A 22,419-nucleotide genomic window follows, 5' to 3' on the forward strand; every position below is an offset into this window, starting at 1 on the left:
GAGAGAGAGAGAGAGAGAGAGAGAGAGAGAGAGAGAGAGAGAGAGAGAGAGAGAGATGGAGAGATGGAGAGAGAGACCAAGAAAGGGTTAGGCTAATGGCAGAGAAGAGAGAAGTTGGACAGACTCAGAGCCAGAGGCCCCAGAGCCCCATGAAATGGAGATTCAAAAGCAGAAAGCCGGTTCCAGGAGCTGGAGACTGGGTGGGATGGGGCTGCGCCCGCGGCGGGCAGAAAGGATGGGGCTGGGAGGGAAGAAGAGCGAGACAGTGCGAGCGAGCAGAGCTGCTCCCCGTTGACCCAGGCTGGAGAAAGCAGGGGTGGAGACGTGCCTGGAGTCCGGAGAAGGAGTGAGACCGCAAGTAAGAGCCAGTCAGCCCCTCAGGACCCCAGGAGCTGGGCTCTGGGGGGTGAGAGGGAGCTGTGTACCCAGAAGAAGGGGTGGGAAAAGGACGAGGTGAGTGGAGGTTGGGGAGATGGAGGGCGCAGGGCAGGCCCCTGCTGGGGGAGGGTATTTGCCGGTCCGGGAACAGGGGAATGTGGTGGCCCCGCCAGGAGGCAGTGAGCCCAGACTTCCAGGACCCAGGCCGAGCCCCAGCCCAAACCCTGCCCTGCAGACACTCACGGATCCTGGTGGGACGGAGGGCTGGGCTCCCTCGAGGCCCGAAGAACGACAGCAGGGAGATGCTCTGGCGCTGGGTGGTGGTGTGGCTGGGGCGGGGGGAGAGGGCAGTCCACAGGGCCCCCTCCCCCGCCTCTGGCGGGGGGGCCCCCAACTAATCCAAAACAGGGGCTCCCCAGGAGCAGGGAGGAAGGACAGGTGTAAGAGGAGAGGGCGGGCCGGGGAGGGGAAGAAGGGGAAAGGAGAAAATGGAGGAGAGAAGGGGAGAGAGGAGAGGGGGAAGGAGCAAATGGAGGGGAAGGAGGGAGGAAAGGAAGAGAGAAAGGTGAAAACGGGAGGGAGGGGGCACAGGCAAAGCCGGGGGAGGGGGAAGCCGGCCCGGGAAAGGGCCCCTGCCCCCTCCCCTAGCCAGGCCGGCCTGGGGGGGCCACGGGGGGTGAGGGCTGGGTGGAGACAAGGAAGCTGGCCATCAGGAGAGGTGGGGGAGGGGAGGGTTCAATGGGGGGGAGGGGGCCACCCCTTCCCCCCTCCCCCCAGCCTTGGTGCTGCCCTGGATGAGGCGAGGGCCTGGAGTCCTCAAGCCCTCAGCCCCCGTGGAAAAACCATGCTGGGGGCAGGGAGAGGCCGAAGAGTGGAGGGGCTGGGGAGGATGGGGTGCTGGGAGACCCGGAGAGCTGAGAAGGGGGCAGGCAAGGTGGAGAGATGGGGAGGTGGGAGAGGACCAAGGAGGGGAGGATGGAAAGGAGCAGGTGGAAGAGGAGGGTGGAGGAGCGTGGGGTGTCCCGGGGGTGCCCGGCGTGGGGCCTTGGTGGGAGGGCCTGGCCACGGACTCCTGATCTCCCCTGCAAGGAGCAGCCACTGGCTCCTGGTCCCCAGCTGGGCCTGCCTCTCTGCTGCCGGCTGCCACCGCTGCCTGCTGCCACCACCTCTCCTTCTCCCCTCCGAGGCCGCCGCCTGCCTGCCTGCCTGCCCGCCGCCCGCCCGCGCTGGGTCCGGGAGCCGGGGGGGAAGAGATGAGGGAGGGAGGGAGGCTGGGAGGAAGGCAGGCAAGAGGAAGGGAGGCAGGCAGAGAGCGGAGGGAGGGGATTCGGAGGAGGGGGAGCCTGTATTGGTCGGGGCGGGGGGCCCGCGAGAAGAATGCTGATGAGGGGAAGGCTGCATTGGATGGAGGGCCCACCCCCGGGCCACCCCCTCCACCACACGATGCCACCGCCCTGCCCAGACAGCCCTTGGGCACAGGAGCCGAGGAGATGAGAGGCAGGAAGACCTGAGAAGGCCATGCTGCTGGTGGGAGAGGGCTACAGAAATGAAGACATATGCAGAGGAACAGTAAGACAGCCATCAAGACCCACAGGGGTGGCCGAGATCCACAAAGCCCCCAAGGACAAAGACAGGGGAAAGCCCAGGGAAAAGAAAGAAAGTCCCAGTGAGACAGGGGAGCAGACCACAGCGACGAGCAAAGGACCTTGGAGACAGGGCAGCTGGGGACCCAGAGCCCCCACAAAGGTGGAGAGAGGCCCATGGGAACAGAGAGCCCTTCTCCTCTGGCCTGGGAGTGGTCCATGGTGACAGAAGAAGGCCATGGACAGGGAAGGCCCACAAACATGGGATGCACATCACACATGGGGGGAGGACCGAGGAGAGTGGGGGAAGGTCACTGAAATGGGGGGAGGGAGACCCACAGACACCAGGGAGCCCACAAAGACAAGAAGGTGGACACAAGAGACCCACTGAGGCAGGAGGGGCCAGCCCATGAAGACCAGGGAGAAGCCCCTAGAAATAGAAATAGCCCCCATGGAGGTGAAGGGATGGGATGCACAGAGAAATTCTTGGGACCCATGAAGATAAGTGGGTGGAGAGAAGCCCTACGTTCTCTAGTCACGTGAGGAGAGGCAGTGGAAAAGGACAGGGAGCTGGAGGGCAGAGCCACCAAAGTGGGAGACTTCTTCCCCCTCAGGAGGGAGCTGAGCAGGGCAGGGGGATGGCAGAGAGAAGCAGCGACACAGATATTGGAGTGGGGGTGGGTGGTGCAGGGCTGGGTGGGGGGTGAAATTTGGGGGGAAGGAACATGGCAGTTGGCGCTGAAGGCTGAGCCTGGTGACTCACCACCACCACCCCCAACACTCGTGATGGGGAGGAGACACTGACATACTCACGTGCAGCCCGTGCTTCGCGCGTGCACATGTGGCATGTGGCAACTCTCACACTGGCCTGGCAATGTGAAGCCCTTTGCATCTGGCCTGTGGGACATCCCAACATACATCTGACCCCGAAGGACGACCAACTTTGCACACACTGTCACCTTACTTGGGCAACATCTATGCCACCCTGCCCCCCAACACTGATCCTCAGCCTCAGCTAGGCCTTAAAAACCCAGATTCATGCCGGCCTCAAGGCCTTTGCTTTTATAGGGACTCCAGCAGAGAATGCCATCCTCTCGAAATTGAACCTGCCCCAGAAATCCTCGTCCCATACCACCACCTCCAGAAAAACCGATCCAAGCCTCAGCTTACTTGTTCCTATTTTTATCCGAAGAGAAGGGACCTAGCCAACCCAGATAGGTGGGAAGGTCCAAGTAGAAGATCTGGGCAGAAAGGGGCCTGACAACCCAAGCTGGACCCTTGCATTTTGAAGTGGGGAAAGGCCTTAGCAGGAGCCCAAAGGTACAGAGCCTGTCAAAGGCTGAGCCTACCTTCCAGGTTCTCTGGCTCCCAGCCCAGGAGATTTCAACCTCATGGCAAACAGATTACCAGCTTTAGAGCTCTCTGATTCCCACCAACTTCTTTCCTCTACTTTTATTTTTTTAACTTTTATGCATTTAAGTGTGTTTTTCCAGGGCCCATCAGCTCCAAGTCAAGTAGTTATCTGTTTAGTTGTGGACGGTACAGCTCAGAGTGGCCCATGCGGGGATCGAACCGGCAACCCTGCTGTTAAGAGCACCACGCTCTGACCAACTGAGCTATCTGGCTGCCCCAATTTTCTCTACTTCTTGCATTTATTCCATTCAACATGCCACTAAGTCCTGCCTGCCAGGCAGTAGAGCCTGGGGGCTATGAATGTAGACCTTGGAGTCAACTCCTAGGTTGGAATCCTGGCTCTGTCTCTTCCTAATTATGAACAAGTTACTCAACTTCTCTGGGCCTGTTTTTTTTTCCTTTTGTAAAGTGAGAATAATAGTTCCTCCCTTCTAGGGTTGTTGAGAGGATTAGATTGAATAATGCATGGAAAACACTGAGCATAATATTTAGCACATGACACACTGAGGACGTTACTTGTTATTACTTGAGGTCCTAATAAAAATAACTCTTACATAGCTTTTACTTTGTGCCTCACAACAACCATATGAGATAGGGGCTATTATCCCCATTTCACAGATGAGAAAACTGAGGTATGGGGGAGTTGATTTGCCCGAGGCAACAGCTAGGAAGTTTCAGGGCCAAAATTCCAATCTAGGTAGCCTGGTTTAATTACACGGGTCTGGTGTTAGGGAGTATAATCTAGTGGGAAATTAGGACACCCAGACAGAAATCAATTGAAGGACATAGCCATATGATAACTGAAGAGTCAGACCTAGGTCTCACTCTGTGTTTGGCGTCTCCTACTAGCTTTTTGGCCTCAGGAACATAGATGACCCAATTCTTCTGAGACTCAAGTTACTCATCTGAGAAATGGTGTATGAGGGGGTGCAGTTAGACCAAGTGAATCTCTTGCAGCTCCCCTGTCCTTGGGTTTAGGGAATAGGCTCTAGAAACATTTATAACAGTGCTGGCTGGGACAACTTATTCCCAAGGTCCTGCAGGCCAGAAGGGGTCATTGAGTACCGTGTTTCCCCGAAAATAAGACCTAACTGGACAACCAGCTCTAACACGTCTTTTGGAGCAAAAATTAATATAAGACCGTCTTACAATGTAAGACCGCGATTACAACATAAGACCGGGATTACAATATAAAACCGGGTCTTGTATTAATTTTTGCTCCAAAAGACGCATTAGAGCTGATTGTCAGCTAGGTCTTATTTTCGGGGAAACACGGTAGGGATAGCCAGATCCCCTTGGATGAAAGGGGACTGAATCGACCTTGAGCTGCAGGGGGTCAGCCTGGGAAGGAAGGCACCCTGGAAGGAAGCAGAGTAGAGTCCATCTGCTACAGGATCACTTCCTTCAGGTTCTCACTCTGGTTGTCCTTTTACGTCATCCACCCCCCACACTGTTTCTTCTGCTAAAGATGAACTGGAACTTTAAGCAAGCATGATCAGTCAGGAGGGCCTATAGGAGGAGCTCGAGTTTATGGAAGCTCTCGCCTACCTAATCCCAATCACAAGAACCCTACATGCAAGAACCCCACAGGAAGAACTCCTTATAATAAAGCTCTATGCTTCTAACTTCCCCTTCCTTTTTCCCTTCTATAAATAGCCCTCCATCTTGGAACGCAGGCCAGGCTTGCCAGGTCTGCACGCACTGAGTTGCAATCCTTTCTTTTTCCCAAATAAATCCTTTGTGGTGACAAAATACTTAGTCGGTATTTTTCAGTCGACACTTCAAATTAAACTGCCTGTCCCTGCTTTTCCTTTTTCTCTATTTCTCATTTCCTTTCTCCTTCAGGTTTTCCTCGTTCCCTAGGATTCCTTCTCTCCTCGCTTTTCCTGACATTTCTCTTCCTCCCTCCCTTAAGGGCCCCTCAGTTTTTCTCCTCCTGCTGCAGGCTGCCTTTATTCCTCTCCAGCAAAGTGAGTCTGGAGCCTTGATGTCCCCTTTTCTTCCCCCACCCCCGTGATTGGTGCTAGTTTCCGCTCTACTCTTCTCGCTGACTCCTGCTTCTCCCTCCCTTTGCCCCTCGGGGATTCCTGCGCCTCAATATCCCCGTCCTTGCCCACCGGGTGTCGTGTGCCTTAGTTTCCACGACTTTTCCCCTGACCCCCATCACGACTCCCGCTAGGAGAACCCAAGATGGCGCCCGTAGCCTCGCTCCGCCGCTTAACGTCATCACGCTGCCCTCCCCCGCTGGGCCGTCAAACGTAGTCGACGAGGAGGGGGAGGAGGAGCATACTCCGGGAGACTTCAGGGGGCGGGCACTATCAACCCGGTTCCCGACGCTCCCTACTATTGGGTCAAGCTCGAGACGTGAACGTCGATTGGCCAAACAGCAGGGGCCAGACGGGCGATGATTGGGCGCGTTCGGCCGTCTGCCCGGCGGCCGAGGAGGAGGTTGGGAGGGGCGTTGCTGAGGGCGATTGGGGGCGAGAGCGAGGCTGCGGAGCAGGCGAGAGGCGACGGCGGGTGCTAGAGAGGGCGCAGCGGTAGGGTGGCCGCGCGAGGGGTGCAGCTGCCCGGGTCTGGGTCCGGGGCAGGCGAGACGGCGGAGGCTGGTGAGTGTGGGCAGGCACGCGCGCGGAGGGCCGGCCCAGCTCCCCTCCCTCCCCTGCGGCCTGCTCTCTCCACCCCCGCCTGCGCACTGAAGGCCGGAGGGGGGCGCGCTCCGGCGGTGAGGGCGGAGCGGCACCAACGGCCGGCGGGGCGCGCGGACTGCCGGGCCGGGGCCGGGCCGGGGTGGCGGGTGGGGAAGGAGTCTAGAGTCGTGTAAAGGGCTGAGTGAGGAGGGGTCGGGCTCGGGCTGGGAGAGACCTGAGTGGGAAGGGAGGCGTTAGAGCTGCCGCCAGGAGGGTCCCCAAGGCTCCAGGTGGTATCCGGAGCAAAAGGCTTGGCTTTGGGACAGTCCAGGACCGAAAGGGGGTGGATGGTTAGAGGGCACTTGGGTGCCCGGGCAGGGGTTTAGGACATGAGAAAAGAGGTAATTAAGCTAATGTAAAGAGAAGATCGAGTCATGCCGGGAAAGAATTAGGCCAGTGAGAGGGGTCTTGGTGTGAAAAGATATTAGGAAACGGACATCCCCAGAGGGCAGATTTTGAGCTGAGGGAGGGGTCCAGGTGTGAAGAATGGGGTTACATTAATGTGAAGAGGAGTGAAACCAAAGTGAAAGGGGGTTGGGTACCCTTGGAGTGGGTTGAGGGAGGGTCTCTGTGCAAAGAAGCTTAGGTATGTGAAAAGGATGTCTGCGTGTCCCTAGAATAGGTTGGGTGGAAGTAGTCCTTTTGAAAAGTACAGGGAATTAGGTCAAGGTGAAAAGTGGAAATTGGGTCTCCCTGGAGGGGATTAGGGTGGTGAGAGAGATCTGGGTAAGGAGGTGTCTGGATATTGCTGGACTGAGAATGAGCTGTTAGGTTGATAGGAAGTTGGGGGTTTGGATGTCCCCAGGGTGTATAATAAGGGTGTGTGTGTGTGTGCGCGCCAAAAAAATGTATACACATGACTTGTACGTATTCATCTTTTGTTATCGGTATAGAGTATTGCAATTTCCCCCCCTTCCGCCTCCCCCTCCCCACTCCGGTTCCAGCCGTTGTTTCTCAGTCTAGTTGTGTAGGACACAGCTCCCTGGCTCATGTTGGTATTGGAGCCTTGCGCTGCCCCTTCCTGAGGCAGTCGGTCACCGGTCGGCCGCTCACAGCAGCTCATGGCCGCAGCTCATGGCAGCTCTCACCGGCTGCCGGCCGCTCCCGCTGTCTGCCGGCCACTCAGTGCGGCACAAGGTAACCCGCCGCTGCTCAAGGCAGCTCAAGGCAGCTCACGCCAACCTCCGGCAGCCCAGCTCCAGGAAGAGCTGTTTACAATCTTAGCTGTAGAGGATGCAGCTCACTGGCCCATGTGGGAATCGAACCTGCTACCTTGGCATTAAGAGCACGGTGCTCCAACCACCTGAGCCACCCAAGTATTACAATTTTAATACAGTTTTTTCCTTTCTTAAAATGTGTATACATTTTTTTTTGGCATCTGTATAGCTGGTGCCAAAGGGCCAGAAGGCCTGGATGTGAGGAAGAGGGATCTGGCTATGCTCTGTCTGGGTTAGAGTGTGGTGGGGTGGGGGTTCTTCATAAGAAGAGAGGGTCTGGGTATCCCTAAAGGGGACTTGGGCAGTGGGACGGTCTGTGTGTGCAGGGGTTCAAGCCATTGTGAACTGTCGTCTGGATATCCCTGGATTGTGTTAGTGTGTGTGCCGGGTCTTTTTGCAAAGAAGAGGAATTAAGTTGATATCAAGAGGGTATCTGAGCATCCCTAGAATGAATTAGGATGGAGGGGGTCTTTTTTCAAAGAAGAAAAGGTTAGGCTAATGTGAAGGGGGTCTGGGTGTCCCTGGAATAGTATATGGAGAAGAGGGGTTTAAATCAATGTGAAGAAGGAATCTGGGTATCCCAGAGGAGATTAGAATTGTATATGAGGTCTCAGTGCAAAGAAATGGTGATTGATGTGAAGAGTGTCTGGGTACCCCAGAGACATGAGTTAGGGTGGCGGGAAGGGTCTGGGTATGAAGAAAGGGTTAGGTTTTTGTGAAGATGGGTCTGGGTATTCCGGGTAGGGGCTTAGGGCTGTGGGAAGGGGCCTTGATTTGAAGAAGGGGGCCTGGTTTCCAGGGGGAAGTGGTTGCTAAGGTGGGGAAGGTCTGGGTGTGGGCTTATGTGGAAAAAGTTGATCTGGGGAAGGGATAGTTTGATGTGAGGTACCTGGGCACCAGAGGGAGAGAGTTAATGTGGGCAGGAGAGGTTGTGTAAAGGAGAGGGATTGACCATGATAGTTGTGGGGGGCGGGGGGAGGGTGGGGATTGGCCCAGTTTGAGTGGTTGAGAACCGGGGGAGGGAGCAGAGGAGGAGTGAGCGAGGCTGGGAGAAGCAGGTGCTTAGGGCCTGTATGGACTCTCCCGAGCGCCTGGGAGTAGGAATAGGGTAGTGAGTTGGTAAGGAGCGGAGGCAGTGGAAGGAGGTATGACTAGAAAGGACGGTCCTGGAGATGGGTGAGGCACGGGAGAGGAGGGACTGGACAGGTTGCAAGGATCCGGTGGGTGGAGTTTGATGCAAGTTGATTCAGAGGTGAGACTTGGGTGGATTCACTGGGAAGGCACTGTTCACTGCCTGGAAGGTTTTGTGCTTGGTGGTGGTGTGTGTTTGGGAGAGGAAGGACTGTTCGAAATGGGGGTGAAAGTGGCAAAATGGAAGCAGGAAGTTAGAGGGGGATATAGATGTAGGTGGGGGGTGATAAAGGGAAAGAATTACCTCTGGGATGGTCTTAGTTGTGATTCGTCCCCACCTCTCCCCTCTCCCAGCCCAGGGTCTTGCTGCTGTCATGACGGAGGAGTCAGAGGAGACAGTCCTGTACATTGAGCACCGCTTTGTCTGCTCTGAGTGCAACCAACTCTATGGATCCCTGGAGGAGGTGCTCATGCATCAGAACTCGCATGTGCCCCAGCAGCACTTTGAGCTGGTGGGTGTGGCCGACCCTGGAGTCGCTGTGGCCACGGAGGCAGCTTCTGGCACGGGCCTCTATCAGACCCTAGTGCAGGAGAGTCAGTACCAGTGCCTGGAGTGTGGGCAGCTGCTGTTGTCACCCAGCCAGCTCCTGGAGCACCAGGAACTGCACCTGAAAATGATAGCACCCCAGGAGGCAGTGCCGGCTGAGCCCCCACCCAAGGCTCCCCCCCTGAGCTCCAGTACCATCCACTACGAGTGTGTGGATTGCAAGGCTCTTTTCGCCAGCCAGGAGCTCTGGCTGAACCACCGGCAGACACACCTCCGAGCTACTCCCACCAAGTCTCCGGCCCCAGTTGTCTTGGGGTCCTCAGTTGTCCTAGGGCCCCCCATGGGCCAGGCCCGTGTGGCCATGGAACACTCATACCGCAAGGCAGAAGAGGGTGGGGAGGGGGCAGCTGTCCCCTCTGCTGCTGCCGCCACCACTGAAGTGGTGACGGAGGTGGAGCTGCTCCTCTACAAGTGCTCGGAGTGCTCCCAGCTCTTCCAGCTGCCAGCCGACTTCTTGGAACACCAGGCCACCCACTTCCCTGCCCCTGCCCCAGAGTCTGAGGAGCCTGCCTTGCAGCAGGAGACGCTGAGCCCATCACCTGCAGAGGTCCCTGTGACTCAGCCTGATCCCCTGCCATCGTCTGACCATAGTTATGAGCTGCGCAATGGTGAAGCCATTGGGCGTGATCGCCGGGGGCGCAAGGCCCGGAGGAACAACAGTGGAGAGCCAGGCGGGGCAGCCACGCAGGAGCTCTTTTGCTCCGCCTGTGATCAGCTCTTTCTCTCACCTCACCAGCTACAGCAGCACCTGCGGAGTCACAGGGAGGGCGTCTTTAAGTGCCCCCTGTGCAGTCGTGTCTTCCCCAGCCCTTCCAGTCTGGACCAGCACCTTGGGGACCACAGCAGTGAGTCTCACTTTCTGTGTGTGGACTGTGGCCTGGCCTTCGGCACAGAGGCCCTCCTCCTGGCCCACCGGCGAGCCCACACCCCGAATCCTCTGCATTCGTGTCCATGTGGAAAGAACTTTGTCAACCTCACCAAGTTCCTTTATCACCGCCGTACCCATGGCGTAGGGGGTGTCCCTCTGCCCACTACACCAGTTCCACCAGAGGAGCCTGTCATTGGTTTACCTGAGCCTGCTCCCCCAGAGACTGGAGAGCCAGAGGCCCCGGAGCCCCCCGTGTCCGAGGAGAGCGCAGCAGAGCCTGCTGCCCCAGGCACTTACCGCTGCCTCTTGTGCAGCCGAGAATTTGGCAAGGCATTGCAGCTGACCCGGCACCAGCGCTTTGTGCACCGGCTGGAACGGCGCCATAAGTGCGGCATTTGTGGCAAGATGTTCAAGAAGAAGTCTCACGTGCGAAACCACCTGCGCACGCACACGGGGGAACGGCCCTTCCCCTGCCCAGACTGCTCCAAGCCCTTCAACTCACCCGCCAACCTGGCCCGCCACCGGCTCACACACACAGGGGAGCGGCCCTACCGCTGTGGGGACTGTGGCAAGGCCTTCACCCAGAGCTCCACCCTGAGGCAGCACCGCCTGGTGCACGCCCAGCACTTCCCCTACCGCTGCCAGGAGTGCGGGGTGCGTTTTCACCGCCCCTACCGCCTACTCATGCACCGCTACCACCACACGGGCGAGTACCCCTACAAGTGCCGCGAGTGCCCCCGCTCCTTCCTGCTGCGCCGCCTGCTGGAGGTACACCAGCTTGTGGCCCACGCGGGGCTCCAGCCGCATCGCTGCCCGTCCTGTGGGGCTGCCTTCCCTTCCTCACTGCGGCTCCGCGAGCACCGCTGTGCGGCCGCTGCTGCCCAGGGCCCACGGCGCTTTGAGTGTGACACCTGTGGCAAGAAAGTGGGCTCAGCTGCTCGGCTGCAGGCACATGAGGCGGCCCACGCGGCGGCTGGGCCTGGAGAGGTCCTGGCGAAGGAGCCCCCAGCCCCTCGGGCCCCACGCGCCCCTCGCACACCAGTTGCCCCTGCCACAACCCTGGCAGGCACTGCCGCTGCGGCCCCTGCAGCCCCTGCCCGACGCCGGGGCCTGGAGTGCAGTGAGTGCAAGAAGCTGTTCAGCACAGAGACGTCGCTGCAGGTGCACCAGCGCATCCACACAGGCGAGCGGCCGTACCCGTGTCCGGACTGCGGCAAAGCCTTCCGCCAGAGTACCCACCTGAAGGACCACCGGCGCCTGCACACCGGTGAGCGGCCCTTTGCCTGTGAAGAGTGTGGCAAGGCCTTTGCCATCTCCATGCGCTTGGCAGAACACCGCCGCATTCACACCAACGAGCGGCCCTACTCCTGCCCCGACTGTGGGAAGAGCTACCGCTCCTTCTCCAACCTGTGGAAGCACCGCAAGACCCACCAGCAGCAGCATCAGGCCGCTGTGCGGCAGCAGCTGGCAGAGGCCGAGGCCGCCGTCGGCCTGGCTGTCATGGAGACTGCCGTGGAGGCGCTGCCCCTGGTGGAGACCATTGAGATCTACCCCCTGGCCGAGGCCGAGGGGGTCCAGATCAGTGGCTGACCCTGCGCCGTCTGCCTGCGGGCGGCAGCAGCGTGCGCTGTTGCTGAAGAAGCTCCTCCCTCGGACCCCTAGATCTCTGTACATACAGTGCCCCTTCCTCCACCCTCCCAACCGCTGTGTAAGTTCTGTAACTGGATTTATTCTCTCCGAAGGGGGGTGCTCTGGGGTCCTTGACATGCATAAAGGTGCCCACCACCCTTCCACCTGTTAGCACTGGTGACCCCCAGGTGAAACAGTCAATAAAGACTGAGTTGGACGTTCAAGTGCTGGTGGCTGGCCTGGCTGTGTGGGGTGGAATTTGGGAGCCGTAGAGTTGGTCTCACTTTTCATGGCTGCATTCCCAGCATCTAGAACAGGGCCTAGCAAGTAGTCGGAGCTCAGTAAACATTTGCTGAATGTTCACGGGGGGGGGGGGGGGGGGGTGCGGGTGGGGGGACGGGGGACGACTTGAAGTCCAAGGGTTCGCCTCCTGGGGAGCTGGGACTTCACGCTGGTGCTGGATGGAGGCAACAGAGCTCTCTGGCCACTAGAGGTCTCCACTGCTTTGCAGAAAAGCCTGACGCTGTTTTTACTGGTGGCAGGAACATTTGGGACAATCTTCAGACTCTCCTCACCACCTCTGTCCCCCACTTCCTGGCCTGATGTGAGCCCCCTCTCCCAGGGCATCTGGTTTTCTCACTATGGATCCGTGAGGGTACATGCAGGTCTGGGAAAGGCATGATCTCGGGGGTGGTAGAGAAGGGTGAGGAGGCATCAGACCCAACTGGAATTGGAGAAGGTTCTGAGTAAGGCTTGGCTGGGGGAAGAAGCCTTATAAGGGGAGGGGCCTTGATACCCACCTAGAGTTGAACTTGAGCTCAGCTAATGTGTTTGTTGGGAGAGAGGTACTTGGGGTGGCTGACTGAAGTTTGAATGTCTAGTTCGTCTCAAGTCCTTTCCTACATTTTTTGGAATCTTCAGACTGATCCTGTGTGGAGAACATTTTTACAGGGAAGGAATCCAAAGTCAAGAGCAGTAAGGTGACTTTCCCAAGGTCATCCAACCCAGATAGTGCAGAGCTTGAATTTAAGCCTGATTTCATTTGGTTTAATCACCCGTAGGCCTTCCTCTACACTCTGCTGCCTTCTTCATACTTGGGGAAGGGCGGGGGGGGATGATGGTGAGCGTGAGACGGGTGGGAATCCTCAGTCGCTATGGTAGTCTTCATAAGAGCCACACCCCAAGAAAAACTCCCCCTCCCCAGCCTCTACCCTCACCCTCCACAAGATTACTCCAGTCTTTTTGTTGGAGAGAATTATTTGGAACACTAATAAATGAGGTAAAAGGGACGCTGCTTGTACTGATTCCAGGGGAGAGGCCTGAGAACCGCCCACGCAGCCTCCGCACTGCTCTGGACTCCCTTCAGTAGGGCTGCCACCCTCTGGGCAGTGGGGCTCTGAGACAGACTGGGTTAGCCTGTGGCTCGGGGGAGAGAGGCCACACAGGTGGTGGAGCCAGGCTAGAAACTCAGGAGTTAGCTCACCTAACTCCATTAAGAGAGATTTTGCTGCATTATGCTTGCTTTAGTCATTTTTAAAAAGAAAAAGCACTCACGCATTGGTATCTTGACAGCTCCAGTGAAGAGCGGTTATCTATTAAGCAGTTTTCATCCGATCGACACGAGTGTATCAATCCTAGGCACCGCCTTTCGGGAACCTCATAACCTGCAGAAAGGACTCAAACCAAGTTAGCCCCGTATGCCAGACCCTTAATCACCAGGTAAAGATGCATCCTCAGATGGCCTCCCTTCCAGAAGAGCTATGACATCCTGAAAGTCCTATTGGTGCTTGGGACAACTGGAGGATTTATGCTCACAAAACCAGATAAAAATGAGGCTGAATCAAGAAAAAGGATGGGAATGGAGGAAAAACTGAGGATGCTGGTTGACCCCAAGATAAAGAGGCTTTCAGCAGAGAAGAATGGCTCTGTGACAATGGGGTGACCACCTTTCCTCCATTGTACCTTTATAGATCCTCTAAAGAAAACTTGAGACTCCCACCCTAAGAAAAGTTTGTGTGCAAGCATGTTGATGAACAAGACTCATTGTTCACCATCACCCTGCTGAAACATCCACGCTCCTCAGTTGAACCGCTTGTCCTAAAAAACGATGGCACTAATCCAGCACTTATTAGCTGCTGGGGTTTGAGTTGGAAAGACAAAGATTCTTGAACTTCACTAGGTGTTAGGCAAGTCCCCCAGAGGTTTGGATCCAGCAAGCATGTCTGGCTGAGACCCAGGAATCTGCGTCTCGAACACCAGTTCTGATGCAGGTGACTTGCAGACACGTCTAAGGAGAGGTGTCTAAGGCGTTGCCAGTTTCTAGTTGGATAAGGAAGCTGCGTAAGCAGAACTGTCAGGGGACAGAATGGGGCCTCTAGTGCCCAACGTGTTTTCAACAAGAGGTGGCCCAAGTATGACTGTACAGGGGAGGGCATGTGGAGCACGTGGCACATCCACAGGTTACCCATAGGTGCCTAATTGCGCTCCTGAGCGCGCTCAGGTGTGCCATCTGTGCTTGTCACAGGATGGCCTGAGTGACAAGGAACTTGTGGGTCTGTGGGGTTCTGACTGCACCGCCTTGGAGGCAGGAGCTGGACTAAATGACCTGCGGTATTCTGGACCTCCATCCCAACATCCCATTTCGCCATCCCTACTGACTGGTCTTTCAATCTTGCCAAAACGATGCAGTGCTAATACCTGTGATCTTTCTAAATGATCCAAACCCTCCCACTCTGCCCTTTCTCTTCCCTATCCCTTACTATTTAATTTGCAGAATCCCAACACCTGAGTGCCAGGCATACATCAGAGGATGGAAGAGTGACAAGGAGACATGATGGCAGGGAGAAAACCCAGATGTGATACCATTTCTGATTTTCAGTGGGGAGGACTTGGGGGGTCAGCCCGTGGCCTGGCCTGTGAAGCTGCTGTTGCTGCCAAATGGCTTAGTGTGGGCACAGAAATTTGAGTCAACGAGAGTAATGTCGCTCTGAAAAAGAAGGGGCTGTTTACCTTGTATCACCAGACAATTTCAAAATCAACTCGGTTTTTAAAGGGTCTTGGTAGTCCTCGGAAGTACTCCATCGCTTTCCTGGCTTTGTTGCGGTTCGCATTTATGGAAGAGTGTGTGGAGATCTGTCCTAAGCACCTACATCACATCATCATTTCATTCTTCCGACCCCAGGGCAGGTACTGGCCCTGTGTTACAGGTAAGGGTACTGCAGTTCACATGAAGGTCATGTCTATAAACTGGCAGAACGGAGATTCGAATTTAGGAATTTAAATTCATCTTAAGTTCTGAGACTTGGTTTTCTGATTGGCAAAAAGCAACAACAAAAAAACAACTGCTCAGGCCTCACTTCTGAACGTACATTGACTGAACAGTAAAGCCTCCCCTCCCCAGCACACACATAAGCCATCTCGTATTCCTATTCCCCACCCCCCTTCCCAGGACAGCAAGGAGACCAAGGAGAGCAGGCAGTATTTCTCTCTGTACAGTTTTTAATTTTTTATTTTTTGATGTTGTTCAGATGAATGACACACTCAAGTTACAAAAATGGGGCCTTAAAAGAAGCACATTGTACAATGAACAAGCAGATTGGAGTTAAGAACACTGAAACGCTAACCCGCTACCACGAGAAGAGACAGGAAGGGGGTATAGGATGGGAAGGGGAGGGCTACCAACACAGGGGTCAGACAACTGAAAGGGGGGCTAACTTGGTGAGAAGGGAGGAAAGGCAGGTCTCCTCCAGGGCCGACTGAATTTTGGATACTACTTCTTGGTCTCCCTGGCCACCACCTCCCATCACCATTCCAACCTGGTCATTCAAATGAGTAGGTGAGAGACACCCACCCCAAGGGCTAAGCCAGTCAGATCTTTACCTGGTGGGGTGGTCACCTTGCCCTAGGGCAGCCTTGCCTTTGGGAGGTGATGGTGGCACAGTGGGAGGAGAAGCCAGGAAGGAGCCAGCTGAGAGTTGGTCAAATGTCAAGCCCCTACTTTTCCCCCCGACTCCTTGCCCCTCCCGCACTCCACCATAATCCAAAGGCCCTCTCTACAATTTGTCGAGAGGCCCCCAGTCACCCTGCAATTATATAAATAAATAAATACTGAGCCCCTGGGATTGGAGGACAGGCTGGGGGAGGGGCAGAGGGAAAGAGGAAAGGAGAGGGCAGAGGGGAGGGGTCACAGACATAGTAAATAGTTGTCTCCATCCCAGCAACACTTCTCTGGATTTTTCTCTCCTTTTTGTGTTTAACAAGGAGCTAACATCTCAAGGACAAATACTTAAAAATATACATTATTTTTTCTTTTTCGTTTCGCCTTTGTCATCGTCATCTTGCTTTGGAGACTGCTGAGGTCAAAGTTCAAACCGCACTTAGGAACTGCGGCTTGGAGTTTTTGTGTATTTTTTTTAATTTTTATTTTTTAATTTTTTTCACTTTTTTTTCCAACGTATAAAAAGGTAGCGGAGTTGTCTGTGGGTTTTTTTTTTTTTTAATGGTTAAATCTTTGGTTTGTTTCTTTTTTCTCTTGGAGGCCTTTATCTCTCGCACTTGCCTTTCCCACTCAGAGGCCAGTGGGGACCCGCGTGTCTCAATCTTGCTCAGTTTGTCTCATTCTCTCTCTCACTCAGTTCTCTCTGCCCTGGGCTAAAGGGAGAGAGGCACCCCGGGGTTTGGGTGGGTGAGGAAATCGAGTCGGGTCAGGCCACCCCCTACGTGGCTCGTCCCTTCCCCTATCTTCTCAGGGTACAAGGCTTGGAGAACCTCTCTTGGCCCTCCCCAGGGAAGAGATGTGTGGGAAACTCATCCTTCCCCCTCTTGATTTCAGCCCCAACTCATTCAGGCGCCTGGGTGCCTCATCTCCACCCGCCCCCACTTACACCCCAGCCCCTCCCTCCCAGAAGAGAACAGAGAAAGAAGTGTTTTAGTTACTGGCATTTTTTGTGTGTTTTTTTGTTTTTGGCACAATTAAAAGGCCCACCATTAGGGTAGACCCAGTCTCTGTCCCTCCCTCAAGTAGGAGGTCACTGTTAGGCAGGGTTAGGGAGAAATTCAGAGGGTTCCCCATTTCTCCAATCCAGTCATCTTCCTCTCTTTCTAGCCCAGGCCCCCCACCTCGGAAATCTCACCTAGCCCAGAGCCTGGCCTGGAGTCTCCCTCCCAACCCCACAGAACGTTCCCAACCCCCCCTCAACTCTCGCGCTCACACACAGACACACGGACACAGGCTCTGTACAGACCACAAAATAAAAACGATGAGATAGTTTTGTTTCCCGGAGTCAAGACGGGGGACTGGAGTGGAAAGGGCAAGAGGGGGATGGGGGGCACGAACTCCCCCATCACCTTCCCAACCCTGGCTCCCTCCTGCCCCCCAACCCCTTGCCCTGGCTGGCCCCCAGCCAACGATATTTGGTTTCCTTTTTTTAACATTAAAGTTCTATGAGGTATTTGGTGCCTTATCTCGAGTCCTCAGGGGAGGGGGCCCAGGGGGGAGACCTGGGGCACACTTGCCCCTCCCTCCCTCCTACCCCCTTCCCAATATTTGGTTTCACAGCTGTAGTTAAAGCTTGGGATTTGGTTATTTTTCCCCCTCCCAGGAATTTTCTTTTATTCTTGTTTTTCTTTCCCTAGTTATGGGGGTTGGATGGGGCGGGTCCCCACCACCCCCGGCTGCATGGGGGTCCCTCCACCAGTGTCAGGGCATCAGCCCCATCCCTGCCCCCTGCTTCCTCCTCTGCTCTCTGCCCCACTCCCCCCCACACTGGGGTGGGGGAGACGTCTCAGGTGGCAGGACTAGATGGGGAGGAAGTAGGATGAAGTGGGTGGTGGTGAGTCCTGGATTTTTTTTTCTTTTTTCTTTTTTTTTTTTTTTTTTTGGTCTAGAATCATAGTTTTTGAGTCATCTCCACCATGCCTTCCATGCTGCCTGTCTTCTCGGAGGGGTTTTTGGTTGTGATTCCTTTCACTTTGCTCTGCTCAAATGTCCTTCCTGTCTGTTCAGGAGCCCTTAGCCCCCTCTCCACCCTTGGGCTGGAGCCCAGGCCCTCTCAACAGTCTCTTCTCTTCAGGAAATAAAAATGGACACTCAGAGGTAGGGTGCGGGCAGGGAGTCGGTTCAGTGGAGATGCTTACATTCCGGCAAGGACGGTTCGATGGCACACCAGGCCCCATCATGGGTGCCAGGGTAGGAGGGGCAGCCACTCCACTGCTGCCCAGACAAGGCACCCCAGACCCCCGCAACAGCCAAGTCTCTGCTGCCTCCGTGGCCCAGCCCAACAGTTTCATTTCCCGGGTGGGAGAAGGGAGACAAGAGAAAAAGAGAGAATGCTGAGGCCTCGGGGCCCAGGGTGGTGTCCAAGGCTCTGTCTGCCTCTCCTGGGAGTGCCCAGCAACACTGCCCAAATCCCGGGTTCTCCCCTCCCTCTGCTCTGCCCAATGAGGGGCGGGGGTGGGGGGGCCACTCTGATTTCCATGGCTCGCGTCCTTCACAGCAACACTTTGGTTTGAGGAGAGACACAGAAAGAACGAGATTGATAGAGGTGAGAGAAGAACGAAGGAAGAGGGAGAGATTGAGAGGCAAGCAAAAAGAAAACAGGAGAGAGGACAGACGTTAAGAGAATAGAAAAAGAAATCAAAGGAGGAATCAAACCACCCGAAAGTTTGTTAGTTTTCCTTTGTCCGTTCTTTTTGCCTTCTTATTCCTTTTTCCTGTTTTGTTTTGTTTTTTTAAAGCTTTTTCAGTTGATTGGGGGGGAGCAGGGTGTGTGGGGCTCTTCACCCTGGTCCCTGACACCCTCTCTCAGCCCTGCCCACCAGCTTTCATCCGCCCTGGCTGAGGGACAGGCCCTGCCCCAGCCACCCCCCTCCAGCTTTCCCGAAGACGACGTCCATGAGGTATTTGTGAAGAGAAAGAAGCATCCATCCTTCCAACAGCCTTGGGGACCAAGGGCCTGAACCACTGGGGCAGGGCTTGGCTCCACCTCGCGGCTCCTTCTTATTCTTGAAGAGTCCTCCTCTTCTTTCCCTTAAATATATATATATATATATATAAATTCTTTTTTTTCCTAGTTTTAATTTATTGTTTGTTTGGTTTTTTGTTTTTGTTTTTGGTTCAAAACTTTGTTGGCCTCCACAGTAGCAGGAGGGCAAAGTGGCTCCCAGCGCCAGCTCTCCTCTGTCCGTCGTCGAGATGTGTCCAGGGCTGAGCATTTAAACACAGGGTCCAGCCAAGACTTGAGGAAGGTTTTGTTGGCGTGGTGGCCACCACAGTGCCCTCTTGGATGAGGACCACAGGTCATGGCACTGTCCCTGCCATATGGACCCTGATGGACACGCCATCGCGAGGAACCCCACCGCTGGGGTGCGTGCGGGTATGCATGTGTGGGGGGGAGAGGAAGAGGCTTCTGCCAGTATCAGAGGGGCGGGGGGGGGGGGTGAGGTGATTTTTCTTTTTGGTTTCTGGTCAATGTCAAAGAACGTGAAGGATTCCCACGGATAGGCACTGGAATATGAATTTTTTTTTTCAGGGAACTGACAGACAAGGATGAAAAAAAAGACAGCTTGAACGTCCTCTTGCCTGGAACTTCTACCTTCCCATGGTCTAGGGAAGGGGGAGATCCCAGAGTAGAGGAGGGTGATGGGCTGAGGGGGGATGTATGACAGCTAGAACTTGGCAAAAAATGGCCTAGCCCATCCTTTAAAGGGAAAAGGGGAAGGTACAGGGGTGGAAAGTCATCCCAGGCCTTCCCCTGCACTCTCCCCTGGTTGGGGGGAGGGGGCAGGGAGAAGGTTAAAGCGAGAACCACCCCCTGCCCCAGTGGGGACAGCTAGGGGCCATGGGCGAGGGGGATGCATGGTAGGGACACATTCTGTTGATCTCAACGCTAAAAATTCTGTACATCCTTTGGGTGAAGCTACTGAATATTTGGTGTAAGGTTGTTTAGGCCCTTTCTCTTTCAGCTTCTGGAAAAGAACATTTGGCAGGTGGTTCAAAGCCTGCCCCTCTGCCCCAGGCTGTGTCCTGTCTTCGCTGGGGGCTGGGGCTAGGAGGCTGGCACATTCTCTTTTTCCTTCTCTGGCCCCCACTGGAGGAAGCAAGGTTGGGGGTTGGCCCCACAGCCAGGGGCTTGGTGAGGTCCGCCCTGTGAGGCTTCTCGGCCCCTGGCTGGGGGTTCTTATTTGGTGTCGTAGCAGTGAGGGTGAGGTCTGGCTTGCAACTGGTTTTTGGTTTGTTTGGTTTTATGGGGGATTTTTTGTTTGTTTTTGGTTTTTTGTTTTTCACATCTGGTTCCTTTGGGGCAGCTGGTTTCTGTTGCGATTATTTTTGGTTTTCTTTCTTCCTTCCTTCTTTCCTTCCTTCCTTCCTTCCTTCCTTCCTTCCTTCCTTCCTTCCTTCCTTCCTTCTTTCCTTCCTGTCTTTTTTTGGTTGGTTGGTTTTTTTGGTCTTTCCTCCCTTGTCGCTCTTGCTCCAAGGACCCTCTGCGCCCCCACCGCTGGCCGGGACCGAGGTAGGGGTCAGAGGAGTAGGAGGGGAGGCATGGCAGGCCCTCATTCAGGCTTGGACCCTGCCTCCGGCCCCCCTGGGCCTCCAGGGGTCTGTGCTGCCGCCTCGCTGCAAGTGGAGGAGGAGGACGACGACGACGACGAGGAGGAAGAGGATGAAGAGAGGCCAGGAGACTTGCTAGAGATGGAGGCTGCCACAGCCGCAGCGGCTGCCGAAACCAGGCCCACGCCGGGTGGGGCGCTGAGCAGGGGCAACCCAGCGTGGTTCAAGAAGAGCGGCGAGGTCACCAGGCCAGGGCTCCCTGGGGCTGCGCCGGCTGCCCCCAGCACCAGGTTCCCGCTGCTGTCAAGGCTGGTAAGGGGCAGGGTTCCACCAGAGGCCAGGGCTGGCGGGGGGGAGAGAGAGAGGCCGGGCTGGGGGTGCCTTCTAGCATCCTGCCTGCAATGTCCCCTGTCTTCCCATCGGCCCCACTGACCCCCATCAGCAGCCCTCACACCTTCCCCAAAGGTGAGATGGGTATGAAGAGGAGAGCGATGCAGTGAGCAGGGGCAGGATGGCATGGCTGGAGCACCAATGGGGGGGGCTCGTGGCCCCAGGGGGCAAGGCTGTTGACGATGGGAGTGGCATGAGGCAGCACGCACCTTGGATAGTGGCCAAAGGGTTGTTGCTCATGAGGGCTGGACTCAGCCCGGAGCTCAACCCCACCATTGTGCTTCTGCAAGAGGCAAAGCAGAGGCATTAGCAGGGGCGGGCACCCGCCGGCAGAACTGGGGCTCAGCTCCCCACCCTGGAAGCAGCAGCGACCCTGCTTCTCCCCGCAGCCTCCCCACCAGCAGCTGCCCACTTACCCCGCGCTGGGGTTCAGGCCCGACAAGCCGATAGCCGAGTGGCTGCCTTGAGGGCTGGGATTTGTGCTGTTGGTGGTGGCGGGGGGTGGGGGAGTGACAGAGGGGATGGAATTGAGGGGGGGCGCGGCCCCGCCCCCGCCCCCGCCCCCTCCGGCTGTCCGGCTGGGGTGGAGAGTCCCCACAGCTGAGGATAAGGTAGTAACTGCCAGAGAAACATAGAGAGAGGGAGAGTTCAGCTTCCATTTGTCCTCCACCCAGGAACCTGAGGTCCCCTCCTGCTTCCTCTCCGCCCAGACTCACAGCGTCTCCTCAATCAGATCTGACTTAGGACTCCCGCCCTCTCTTCCCAGGACCATTTCTTGGTGCCTCTGTCACGGTGACAGCAATCACAGTAGTCGCAATAAGAGCAGCTGTCACCCACTGAGCCTGTGCCCTGTGCCCGGCGTGTGCTAGCACCCCACGTACCCTGCCCTGAACCTCACCCCTGGGCTCCTTTTATACAGACAAGAACGGAGGGCGCCCAGAAGACAAAGCCCTATGGCTCCCTCTAGGGGCCAGGCAGGGGGATGCGGCTGTGCCCGCGGGGCTTTCCGCTCAGGAACTGGCAAGTTGAGGAAACTCAGAGTTCAGCCTAGGGCAGCAATTCCTGGCTCTGTCACGTCCCAGCTGTGCCCTTGGGGAAGTAACTTCACCTCTCTAGCCTCATCTGGAAAATGGGGATAATAATAGAACCTACCTCATAAAATGGATGTGAGGATTAAATTCTCTATAAAGCATTTAGAACAGTGCCAGGCTCACCCTTATGACTTTATAAACCTCCACTTATTACTTCCTAACCTGGGAAGAGGCAATATGGTATTTGTTTTGTATTATTCTTATCTATGGTGTTAAACACGCCCTGTCCCAAGAAGGGGGAAAGGAGGGCTTTGTACAAAAGTGTGTGTGCCTGTGTGTGTGTCTGTGACACACTTGTAAGTATACATGCTTGTATATAGCTTCCGAATGTATTATACATTCACAGTAATTTTATAAAAACTGAGGCCCACAGTTCCCAGAGAGGTAAGTCACCTCTGAAGTTCACATAGTTTATAAATGCCAGGAACAGAATCCAAGTACATCGCCCGTCAGCAACCCCATGCTTTACTCATAGGAAATCGTGGAGATGAAAGCCGGTGGCTCTGACTGGAAGGGGGGAGGCTGCCCTCTCCCTCTCTCTTCCCTGCCCCCTCATCCCCAGGCTCAGCCTTGAGACCCACAAATGCCCTGGGTCACTTGAGACCCTCGGGCTCAGGCCTGCACTGCATTCTCCACCCCAACCCCCCACCATCTTCTGCCTCCCTGACCTGTTGTGCTCAGACTGCTGGAAGCTTGGGACATCGGCAAGGTCCCAGCACCCCCCTGGGGTGTGACCTGGGGAGAGAGGAGAAAAGGTACGGTTAGGCCACTGTCTCCCAGAAGCCCCTGTGATGCTCCCTGTGGGGATGCCACCACTCCTCTGCCCCCAGGATGGGAAACGGGCTCTGGGTACAACGTTGTTTATGATTGCATC

The 22,419-nt window shown here is 55.7% G+C and overlaps 3 protein-coding genes across 18 annotated transcripts in view; 1 reads left to right on the top strand and 2 right to left on the bottom strand.

Annotated features, from left to right (window-relative positions):
• Window positions 1-1,635, bottom strand: part of GRIK5 (glutamate ionotropic receptor kainate type subunit 5) — a 53,995-nt gene extending 52,360 nt beyond the window's left edge. For 2 of the 3 annotated variants that reach the window (XM_033128675.1, XM_033128677.1), the window contains exon 1: window positions 622-1,635. The gene's annotated coding sequence lies outside the window, so the exon portion shown is untranslated. The remainder of the gene's footprint in view (window positions 1-621) is intronic. The other variant, XM_033128676.1, reaches the window with a different exon arrangement.
• ZNF574 (zinc finger protein 574) lies at window positions 117-11,740 on the top strand. 3 transcript variants are annotated; one of them, XM_033128685.1, is made up of 2 exons: window positions 117-453; window positions 8,767-11,740. In XM_033128685.1, exon 2 carries the CDS (start codon window positions 8,787-8,789, stop codon window positions 11,475-11,477), a length of 2,691 nt encoding a protein of 896 aa, XP_032984576.1. In that variant the 5' UTR covers window positions 117-453; window positions 8,767-8,786; the 3' UTR covers window positions 11,478-11,740. The 3 variants fall into 3 exon arrangements, with proteins under 3 accessions (XP_032984576.1, XP_032984575.1, XP_032984577.1); XM_033128684.1 differs by lacking the exon at window positions 117-453 and adding an exon at window positions 5,825-5,983; XM_033128686.1 differs by lacking the exon at window positions 117-453 and adding an exon at window positions 8,302-8,533.
• Window positions 11,741-16,456: 4,716 nt separating this feature from the next.
• POU2F2 (POU class 2 homeobox 2) overlaps window positions 16,457-22,419 on the bottom strand; it is a 34,240-nt gene continuing 28,277 nt past the window's right edge. For 7 of the 12 annotated variants that reach the window (XM_033129180.1, XM_033129179.1, XM_033129176.1 and 4 more), the window contains 4 exons: window positions 22,214-22,280; window positions 20,871-21,072; window positions 20,664-20,737; window positions 16,457-20,407 (listed from right to left, as the gene is read on the bottom strand). In XM_033129180.1, the coding sequence (XP_032985071.1) occupies window positions 20,067-20,407; window positions 20,664-20,737; window positions 20,871-21,072; window positions 22,214-22,280 (684 nt within the window). In that variant the 3' untranslated portion in view covers window positions 16,457-20,066. The remainder of the gene's footprint in view (window positions 20,408-20,663; window positions 20,738-20,870; window positions 21,073-22,213; window positions 22,281-22,419) is intronic. The other 5 variants (XM_033129184.1, XM_033129182.1, XM_033129181.1 and 2 more) reach the window with 3 other exon arrangements.

Source organism: Rhinolophus ferrumequinum, chromosome 15 (genome assembly GCF_004115265.2).
Source record: "Rhinolophus ferrumequinum isolate MPI-CBG mRhiFer1 chromosome 15, mRhiFer1_v1.p, whole genome shotgun sequence".
In the NCBI taxonomy this organism is placed as follows: Eukaryota; Metazoa; Chordata; class Mammalia; order Chiroptera; family Rhinolophidae; genus Rhinolophus; species Rhinolophus ferrumequinum.